The sequence below is a fragment of the Marmota flaviventris genome, chromosome 4, assembly GCF_047511675.1.
Source record: "Marmota flaviventris isolate mMarFla1 chromosome 4, mMarFla1.hap1, whole genome shotgun sequence".
Lineage (NCBI taxonomy): Eukaryota > Metazoa > Chordata > Mammalia > Rodentia > Sciuridae > Marmota > Marmota flaviventris.
In genome coordinates, this window is record NC_092501.1 from 123,362,033 (window position 1) to 123,373,507 (window position 11,475).

Consider the following 11,475-nt stretch of genomic DNA (forward strand, 5'->3'; position numbering starts at 1 on the left):
TACCACATGCCAGACATTGTAGGCCATGGGATACAATCATGCACCAGACAAAGACATTTTCCTCTAGGCGCTTATGTTTTATATTTTATTAGAGATAAATCATAAACAAATGAAGTAGGATACATAATATCTATAAGTGTTAAGTGTTTATAATTAGTTAAAAATTTTCTTCAGAGTACTGGGGATTGAATCCAAGAGCATTCTACCACGGAACTACATTCCCAGCATCTTTAAATTTTTTATTTTGAATTGCGGTCTCACTAAGTTATCAAGCTGGCCTTCAACTTGTAATCCTTCTGCCTCAGTTTCCAGAGTAGCTGGGATTATAGGAGTGTGCCACTGTACCCAGCTGTTAAGTGCATTTTTTCCCCCTCCTATACTAGGAATTGAACCTTGGGCCTTATACAAGATAGGCAAGCAGTCTACCGCTGAGCTACATCCCCAGCCCTGTTAAGTGTTTTTAAGGAAAACTAAATTAGGGTAAGAAGTTAAAGAATAACAACAGAAGAATCTTTCATTAGATAGGCCAGGCAAGCCTGAGAAGACATGGAAGCAGGCTATGCAAGCATCTGAAGAAAGAGCTTTCTGGTTAGTGGGAACATTACGGAAGTACTGAGATGGAAATGAGCTTAGCAACAGGGCTTTTTGGTTAGTTTTTCATCACTGTAACAAATACCTGAGAAAACAACTTAGAGAAGGGAAGATTTATTTTGGCTCATGGTTTCAGTCCCTGATTGGCTGGCTCCATGGCAGAATCATCATGGTAAATAGTTTGGCAGGGGAATCTGCTCAGTTCATGGCAGCCAGAAAACACACAAAAAAAGGAAGGTTGCTCGGGACAAGATATGGTCTCAATGGGCATGTACCCAGTGAACTGTGTCATGTATGCCATAGGTTGTATTGGTTTTCTGTATATTTCAAAGTGAATATCATTGTAAAAAGCAGTACTGTTAATCGTTTTAATGTCATAAGTATGTTTTATACATAAAGAGACTTCTGTAGAAAGAGTATTAGGATGTTATTTTTCCAATTTTATAATATTATGTAAACATTGAAAACTTCTATAGTTTGGAGGCAAACATGCCATACCTGCCTGTAGTTTCTACTACCTCCCTGTAGTCATTCAGCTTTCAATGGATTAATTCACTGATGACATCAGAGACCTCATGATCCAATCACTTCCCCAAAGTCCCTCCATTGAAATTATTGCATCAGGAACCAAGCCTTCAATTAATATCCAAATCATAACAATGGGTAACTTCATGGAGTCTATGAAAGGAAGAATAGTAGATTGGGCCCAAATCCTTATGGCCTAATGGACTATGAAAACCTCAAATTTTACTCTTATGAACAGAAAGTCTGTGAGATTTTGAGCACAGCATGATTTGCATTTTGATTATCACTATGCCTGTGACATAGAGTTTAGTTTATAGTGACCCAGAGTTAGAAGTCATGAAACGAGGGAATGGTGTTAGATGTTGGTGATTCAAGAGAGAGTAATGGTAATAGAAATAGTGACATAGTTCTCTAAATGGACTTTAGTTATATCTTCCCATGTTTACCAATAATAAATGGAGAGAATTTCAGGAATTATTTAATTGTAAAGGAAGAGAGAACAAGAAAATGAAAAAAAATTCTTACTGCTCAATAGAAAGCTCATAGGTAAGATAGGGTAGATTGAAGTGTATACCTGCCCTGCAACTTGCATTTTTTTAAGGAGAAAAAAAATGGTGTGCAAGTTCCTTTCCTTCTGTTTTTGCGGATTCTAGGTAAGAAATTTAGCTTTTAACAAATCTGGCTTCTCCTCCTTTTTCACAAAGTTCCACTCTTACAGTTTATAGTAAAACATCACAGAATATCTTAATCATCATCATCATAATAATTATACCTCAGTGAAGATACAAGTTTCTTAAAAGCAATTATTTAAAAATTAATCACTCCAGGGAAACTGAAAAAATGAGATATATGCATGCTTTCTCTTCACACTAATGAATCCCAAATGTCAAAATTCCTAAATACAGCATTTACAGTATTTTGATTTTGTAAATATTAATTATTTTTAACCAAATGGGGTTACTTAAAAAAAAAAAAAAAGAACTACAGTTGTATGTCAGTCTGTCATTCAAAGGGGAATGTCCCAAAACTCAAGTTCCAGTGGATTCTCTTTTCATTATTGTTGTAACACTTCACTTTATTTATTTCCTCTAAGCTTTAACATCTTGTTTTTAAATCTCATCTTCCTCTTTTTTTTTTTTCCATTTTGCTGGAATATTGCCTGGAGTAATTTGTGTATATGGTATGCATGGATGGTAAATGTTGTAAGTTCTTCTCTGTTAAACAGTTGCTTTTATTCTCATTGTTAGTTATCACTACTAGTTCCTTGAAATTTAGTGGAGCCAACATGAGAGAACTACAGAACTCTCTGCTGAGACTTAACCTCAGTGCCTACACTTCTACATTCCTGCATACTCACAGTCAGATTTTCTGCTCTTCTTCTTTTTCATTGTACTTATTGTAGATAGCCTGTTGTCTTGGTTTTCTTTTGTTGTTTGTTTTGGGGTTTTAGGTTTTTTTAGTGTTCATTTTTTGGCTCTCAAAGTTTTTAGGATTTTCTCTATATTATTGGTGTTCTGAAAATTCTTAGGAACTCAGTGAACTGGTAACTTATTTGAAAATTGCCTTTTGTTGTAATGTTTTCTTATATTCAAAAAATTATTTTCTTCCTATGAGGTCCTTGCTTAGCATCTGATGGCCATCTTAAGTAACAGCTGCCATTTTAAGAAAAAAGTTTCACTTTCCCACCCAAGGGCGGTTCATAGAAAGGCTCACCACTCCCTCATACCAACCCAACCCTTAACCATGCATTAGGACCTGCCCAGTTCAGATTCCTGAGCCTGCCTTATAAAAATCCGAGAACCCAAGCCTGTTTTGCCTCTCTCCTATAGAGAGATGGCCTTTATTTGTCATCTCTGACAAATAAACTCTGTGTGTCTATCTGCTTGGTGTTTCATTTCTTGGACTTTTCCTTCACTTCCTTCATTTTCTTCTCTACTTCTAGAACTCCTATTATAAAGATGTTGGACCTTTGAGTCTATCCTTTATGTCTCTTAACATTTTAGCCCTTATTTTATTTATTTATTTATTTTTTTGCCTTGTCTTTTTTTGCTGTACATTCTGTAGTTATTTCCACAGCTTATTTTCCAAATCACTATGTTGGTTTTCAGCAATGATCATTCTGTTACTCAGTCCATCTCAATTATATACATTAGTGATGTTTTTTTTTATAATTTCCAAGAATTCTTTCTTGTATTCTTTTTATAGCAATCCACTTTTTAAAATGAATGTGATATCATTTTGAATAACTTTAAAGATTCTAATTAGTATTTTATTATTTTTTTAAGTACTAAGAATTGTAATAATCCAGGAGCATTATTATTTTTTGAGACTAAGTCCTCTCATTAAACTGCCACCTTGAACTTGGAAATCTCCTATCTCAGCCTCCCTAGTAGGTGGGATTATAGATGTGTCCCATCACACAAGCTTCTCTCTTTTTATTCTTCTAGAGACAATTGTTACCAGTTCATCTTGATTCTTTTAGTTGTTTTTTTTCCCTCCATGATACTGAGTGTTTTCAAAATGTCTGATGATCCTTGGTGTTGTTTTATATTTGTGAGGACTAAGTTGATTAATATAAGTAATGCTCCTGGCTTTCTCCAGCAGTTTGGTAGATTTACTTCAGTGGCTTAATACCATTGTCAGTGGCCTATGAATAGGTTTGTCAGTAGGCACATCTTCCAAAGCAAGAAGACAGGGGCAGGCTTGAGATCTTCAGAGTCTACTTTAATTTTTCTCCTTGTCGTAGATAACCCGCTCCCTCATTTTCTGGGTTCCAAAATGGGATCCACTGACTCTCTTCTTTCATTCTTTACTTATATTTTAGGATTTACCAGCTGGAGTCAGAAACACCAGTTCCTTCCTGGTGTTTTCCCTGAAACACCCCCACCACCCTGTGTTTGGGACTACTATGATTTTTCTTTATATGTGATCTTACCTGTTTTTCAGTCTTCCAGGATTTCTTTATAAACTTTCTGGTTTGCTTCTTGTCCCATTTCTTCCCATTTCTTGTTTTCTAGGCCTCATATTGCCTTTTTTTTTTTTTGTATTGAAAATATTTCTTTTCCCATTTCAAAGGCACTTTGGAAAACAAAAAGAACTTTGTGATTCAGTCAGCTCTTTTGAACTAGTGCTCTTTTGCTTGCTTTTTAATGTATTAAGCTTAATGTGTATTAAGCTAATGTCTATTTATCCCTAACCTTTTCTGAAAAGGAGGTACCTAAGATACTATGGTACTGAAGCATTTAATTCTAATTTTAGGAAGACATTATTTTGACTTCTGTAGCTTATAGTTTGTGAATGCAATAATGCAAAATAATAATTTGGAAGAACCAGGATATGTTTCTAATAGACAGTATTATAAAACTAGTAGAGTCTCACTGTTTCTGTTCTTGGAAATCATATTAGACAAATATAACTATTTACTTCACTTACTTGATGATATAATTATTTCTTGTAGTAATCTAATTTTTATAGATCTAAACATTTCCTTTAGCCCACCACAGCATTGTCAGAAGTGGTTCTACAGTGCCTTAAGATCTTTATAATCTGAATAATGCAATCTAAATATTGATATATTATTATAAAGCTTAAGAGAACCTTTTAGTTATACTTTATTATTAGGGAGGAAAGATACAGAGTAATAATTTTGTGCCTGCTCATAACACAGATACTAACTTAAACATAATAGATTAAAATTATGATAATTCTATTTAAAATAGTGTGATAAAAAATCTGAATTTCATGGCTTTCGAAGGCATGATTTTTCAGTGAAGAAATGTGCAAGTATGTTAGGTGTCAGCATTTTGTTTTCTCTTTGTATACTTTTCTGTATACAGCTCCCACATCATTAAGCTTCTATCTTCAAAATGAAGTTTCTTTTAGAAGGTCTATGAGAATTATCTATGTAACAATTGACTTACTCCTATTAGTCAATTCTTCAGGATACGAACAACTTCCTGACAACTTCCTAGATTTTAAAGAGCCTTTTCTGAGACTACATTTCCACTTGGGCAAAGCTAAAAATTAAAAGAAAACATTGCACAAATACCAATACTTGCTTTTAAGGTTAATGAGTTTTATGACAGTAGTGGGAATGACTGGAAATATCATCAATTTTTCTTCTTTATTATGCTGATTCAAAATTTTCAAGCTCCCTAAGGTAAAGACTCACAGAAATGTTTTTTTTTCCCTGAATAATTACCCTATGCATTAATCTCAACATGATTTAAAAACAAAAATAGAACAAATATGCTTCTGTAGAAATGACTGCTATGGATCAAGTTGGTGATACTGCTATTTTGCTGCAACTAAATTGGATAATAAGCTTTTATTTAGGGAATGATTTAGTCAGCTTTTTCTTTGATGTAACTAAAGGACCTGACGAGAATAATTTTAGAAGAGGAAAAGTTTATTTGGGGGCTCATGGTTTCAGAGGGCTCAGTCCATAGATCACCAATTCCATTCTTTGGGGCTCATAATGAGGCAGGACATCATGGCAGAAGAGTGTGGCAGCATGGAGCAGTTCACGAGATGATCAGAGAGCAGAGAGATTCCACTCTCCAGTTACAAAATATACAAAATATACCCTAAAGGCATGCCACCAATGACCCACCTTCTTCATTCACACCTTACTTACCTGCCTTCAGTCATCACTCAGTTAATCTCATCAGAGGATTAATTCACTGATTGGGGTTAAGGTTTTCATAACCCAGTCATTTCTCCTCTAACCCTTTTTGCATTGTCTCATACATGAGCTTTAAAAAGGGAGACATCTCACATCCAAACCATAACAGGGAGTAAGGTTTGCATGCAGTTAAGATTTGGATTTACTGAGAGACATTAAAACCAGGTGTTCTTCCTCTGTTCAATCCCTTGTTGCTTTCCACCTCTAGCTTTAGCTCTACTCTGTATCTATCTACGTATTCTCTCTGCATGTTTAGAAAGATACAGAACTTACTAGGGTAGTATAGGTACTAACCAATTCATTTTTTTTCCTCCCTCAAAACTGTGTCAGAAGTGAAGGAATATTTGTTTTCATTCTATATTGTAAATTACTTAAAATTTGGAATAGTAAGCACGTTATATTCCTCATGTACTGGTAGACTGATAGGTATCTCACTTGAAAATACCTGATGTGTTATTAGTTGCCAAAGTGCTTGTTGAATGAATTAATTACCAGGAATTACTACTTAGTAGAAATTTATAAAAAGCTGTTAAAGAGAAGAGTTTATATAAATGTCTAGATCAGACTCTGGGACTCAATTTTTTAAGCTCTAATCATTTTCTTGGTTATTCTTATTTATTCCGCTTTTGAAAGTTATATAAATAGCATGTATTCATTGTTAAAAATGCAGAATGTTAAAAAGAAGTAAATTATTCATAATCCTACTACCCCAAAATGATATTTTTTGTGTAAACATTTTGTTATATATACTTTCAGATTTTATTTTATTCAAACATATGCAATCAGGCCTCTATATCCAAGGGTTCACATTTGGAATTCCACCAACTGTAGATTGAAAATATTTGGGAAAAATTGCATCTGTGCTGAATGTGTATAGTCTTTTTTCTCTTGTCATTATCCCCTAGATAATACAGTATTACAATTGTTTACATAGCATTTGCATTGTACTAGGTATTATTTATATCATACTAAATAATCTAGAGATGACTTGAAGTATGCAGGGATATAAGTGTAGGTTATATGTAAATACTATGCCATTTTCTTTAAGGAACTTGAGCATCTAAGCATTTTGGTATCATTGGGGGTGGGGGGTCCTAAAGCTAATCCCCCATGGGTATTATACTTAATTGTGTTTCCTTACAAAAATATAGCCTTGTGTTCAATCATATGTGCCTAATTGTACTTCTAACAGCTGATTTCACACATCCTGTATCTGTTTAGAGCTCCTGAAAATATTTTTATTTGCTGCCTTCATTCCTCTCCTCCCTTTTGGTCTTTAACTCACTCCCACCCTCTGCAGCTCTTCTCAGAGTCTTTGACCTCCTTTTTCCTAAATCCAGAGGTTAGTTCTCAGCTTACATTTTACTTTACCTGTCAGAAGTATTTGAAACCATTTTTCACTTCCTTATATGGGCTTTTTGTTTTCCTCCTACCTTACTGCTCCATCTTCTCAGATACTTTTACTAATTCCTCTCCAGTTTCATGTCACTAAATGAGCACGTTGTCTTTAAGGGCTTAGTTTAGACTTCTTATCCTTAGGTGATCTGATTCAATCTTAGAGCTTTAAATACTGTCTATATACTGATGACTGGAATGTTATCTCTGGGTTGAGTTTCTCTACTTAGATATTTAATAGATGTTTCAAAGTTAATATGTTTGAAACCATCCTCCTCATATATGTTACACACAAGAAACGACTATTCCTTCTCTCTCTTTTTTTTTTTTTTTTTTTGTGTGTGTGGGGGGGGTAACTGGGGATTGAACCTAGTGGCACTTAACCACTGAGCCACAGCCCCAGACTTTTTTTTTTTTTAAACTTAGAGACAGGGTCTCACTGAGTTGCTTAGAGTCTCACTAAATTGCTGAGACTGTCTTTGAACTTGCAATCCTCCTGCTTTAGCCTCCAAGATGCTGGATTACAGGCATGTGCCATTGTTCCTGGCTCTCTAACTCATTAAATGGAAATTTGGCAGTTTTAAACCAGAAACCTTGAAGTCATTTTATACAGTTTGGTTAAAATCATTTTATACAGTTTGGATTCTCTGAAAAGCAGACTGAGACAAAGATTAGTAACTGTAAGTTTAGTGCTCTTAGGATCAGCAACTACAGAAAGAAAGAAAAAGAAGGATGGAGGCACAATTTAGGCTGCAGTTTTGTCCTAATAGATCCCATAGAACCTTCAAAGCTAGGATGGTTCATTATGGTTATCCCAAGTTGGGAAGGGTCTATGAGACTAAATGATATTACGTGGTAAATGAATATAGGCAAGTCCAAAGACTGTAACTTAAAGAACTACAATGCTTCTACCCTCTTGTCAACCACTCATTAGATACAGCCTACCCCAGGAAGAGGGCATGAGATCAACTTTTTTCAAATAAAGCCACTCCTCAAGGGTCTGAGAGCTGAAACCTCTCTGCCAACTGCAGCCCCAGCATCTAAGGACTTAAATTTTTCACTCCTGAATGGGGTTCTGGACAATGTACAATGTTGTCCTCTACATCATTGATAATTCTTCTCTTTTTGTCATTTCCTATATTCAGTCTATCAGGTAAATTTTAGTTCTGCTTTTAGAATATATTCAGAATCTGTCTGCTTTTCACCATCTTTTCTGTTATACTATTTTGTTGGTCCATACCATTATCAGCTCTTGCCTGTTTTATTGTTATGTTCTGTTAACTGATCTGCTTCAACCATTGCTCCTTACTATTGGCCACACAGTAATTAGAGTGATCTTTTCAAAACAAAGTCACACTGTATTACTCCAGTGTTCTGAACAGTTTCTCCTTCCGCTTAAAATAAAATCCTATCTTCTCATTGCTTCACAATTGGCCCCCATTGCTTTTCTGTTCCTCCTCTCCTCCTAGTTCGCACCTCTTCAGCCATATTGACCATTCAGTCCAGTTTCCCAGCCTCTCTTGGTGTGCTTGTCTGCTATTTTGATGCACTCACTTTCTTTCTCAGCCAGAAAAAGTGTCTGCCATGTCAACATAAATGACTTGCTCAAGGTTATTCAATGAGAAAGTATACCTCAGAGCTCTAAGTTGAGGCATTTTGCTTCTGCAGATCTCTTGTTCCTTCAGTTATATTTGAGTGCAAAAAAATTAATGTGTTTTAAAGTGAAGAAATTTTGTTAACATTTTTAGTGTTCCTTTTGGCTACAGTTTCTTGAAAAGGATGATTGTTTAGTGCTTTTCCCCCACAATTTCAAGTCAACTTCTAGAAAAATGCATTGCTGTGACTTTGTTATGTGATGGGATTGAGGTTATGTTACTTCATGCATGGAACTAATTATTTCTTGCTCTTTTCTTTCCTGTACAGAGCCTTTCGTCCTACTATAAAGGAGGATTTGAACAGAAAATGAGCAGGCGAGAAGCTAGTCTCATTTTAGGTGTAAGGTAGTATGCTGCATATGTATTTTTATTTTATGACTAAGATTGTCTTTAAAAAGGGAAAAATGTTACAATAAGGTTATACTTATATTTATAATTACAAGTAGAAGACAGAGGAGAAGACCAAATCTTTACAGTTTAAAACTTTAGTTCTAGGAGAACCCACTGGCACAGGCTTTTAATCCCAGCAACTCTGGAGGCAAAAGCAAGATCACAGGTTCTAGGCCAACTTAACAAGACTCTGTCTCAAAATAAAAATGAGTAAATAGGAAGGGTTGGGGATGTAACTTAGTGGTGAGCACCCCTGGGTTTGTTGGTAGCAATTAGACATGAGCAATGGAATGTTAATCAGTAATCCAAGAGCGGTCAATGTGATTGTTTCTACATCTATAAGATGGATGACTATAACCAACTTTAAGGTTTTCTTTCCTTTACCTAGGTTTCATATATGTACAAAAAGACCCTGTATCGGGGGTAAACATGTGTAGGAACAATAACTACAAATACTACATGCATCACAAGGGAAAGATTGATGCCTTTGTTGGAAAAGACCATGGCAGCCACTGGCTGGTCAACAAAACCAAACTAGTTTCAACTGGCCTGAGTGACTGAAAGTTAGCTTTGCCTTATTATAATGTCATTTACATTTTATTGTAATTGTGCTTTTGATCCTTCCTACCCTGTGAGTTTCCATGCAGGTACTTATGGGTAATGGGCATATGCATGGAGATAGTTTTATTGTCTATACAAGTGTTAATCATAGGGAATAGAAGGAATAAATTACACGATCCTGTTTAAATAATGATAAATTTTAGAGGACAAAGGTGCTAATGGTCTATCTCCTTAGAGACAACCTACTTGCCTTCTCTCTCTTGAGAGTATACTATCTTTCAATAAACTTTGACTGTTTCTGCTATAATCTATCTATCTTGCTTGAATTCATGTCTTTTGGGGACACAAGAACCAAAGGGCAGGACACTATGAACCATCAATTATTAGGTTCATTCATGCAAAATGAATGAATGAATGAATGAACGAACAAACTTCAGTTCTCAGAGTATGCCCCTCTTGCCGCTTAAAAAAAAATCATCTAAAATTGTGGTGTTCTTTGTTGTTGTTGTTTTTTTAACAAGGAACCATTATATTTGAATTACAAAGTTTCAAATCAGTTCATCAAAATATCCCTCATTGTAACACTGAATTCTCTCTGGATTCAGTTTTATAATTTTGACATATACATAATTATACTGCAGGTTCTTTTTCACAATTCTTTTAAAAAAATTTTTTTTAGTTGTAGATGGACACAATATCTTTATTTATTTGTTTTTATGTGGTGCTGAGGATTGAACCCAGTGCCTCACACATTCGAGGCAAACCCTCTACCACTGAGCTACAGCTCAACCCTCACAATTCTTTTTGTACTTCTGCAGTTTGACATCTTGCATATTTTGTTGCACTTGTTTCACCTTAGTGTCCATTTAATGTCTAATTTTAGTATAGGAGAAAGTTATTGATTTGTGTGATTGCTGTATGATTATGATTTAATGTTAAAAATATTTTCCCTCACATAAATTTACAAGCAACTGTATTCATTTGTCTTCCTTGTATTCCATTAGAGCCCACTCTAAAGTTTTTGTGGAAGTTGATTATATAATCTACAAAAAAATCTTGTGATTTAATCAATATGATTAAGTAGAACTGATGATTAAAGTCATATTAACAAAAAAAAATTAATCTTTTGTAAATCAGTACAGTTTTCAAACCAAAACATGTTATATTTTATGAACTGGCAAAAAAACAAAAAGGGGGTGATGGTGTCCTCAGTTTAACTTGTTGCTTTATTTAAATCTAAGAGATGAGAATTTTCTTGTCAGAGGATTAAAAATAAGGAATAATACTGACCAGGGGAGGCAGATTAGAAAGTTAGATTATATCCCTGACTATTCCTTGCTTTATATTATTCAGAATGGCATTGTTATTTTTCTTAAACTTTTTGGACTCTCATAACATCCCATTCCTAGTCTTGAGATGTGATTGTAAAACACATTATAAATCCAAGCATAAAGTTTTTTAAGGGTAATAATTTAATGTTATCCAAGGAATCTCATATTTATAGTAGTTGCTTGAATTATTGAATTTGCTTAAAATGTGTGATTATAAAGTTTTATTCTATTGAACTGAAAGCTATATAAAATTCACAAGGATAAATCAGTGATTCCGAGCACAGACTCTAGTATCAGGTGGATCTGGGTGTCAGTTTTACCACCTAAATTCATGACCTCAGTT

At 34.7% G+C, this 11,475-nt stretch overlaps 1 protein-coding gene across 1 annotated transcript in view; it reads left to right on the plus strand.

Annotated features, from left to right (window-relative positions):
• Dnajc15 (DnaJ heat shock protein family (Hsp40) member C15) overlaps positions 1–11,475 on the plus strand; it is a 74,759-nt gene that overhangs the window by 38,608 nt on the left and 24,676 nt on the right. Inside the window, exon 4 of the mRNA XM_027928976.2 lies at positions 9,119–9,195. Within this exon, the coding sequence (XP_027784777.1) occupies positions 9,119–9,195 (77 nt within the window). The remainder of the gene's footprint in view (positions 1–9,118; positions 9,196–11,475) is intronic.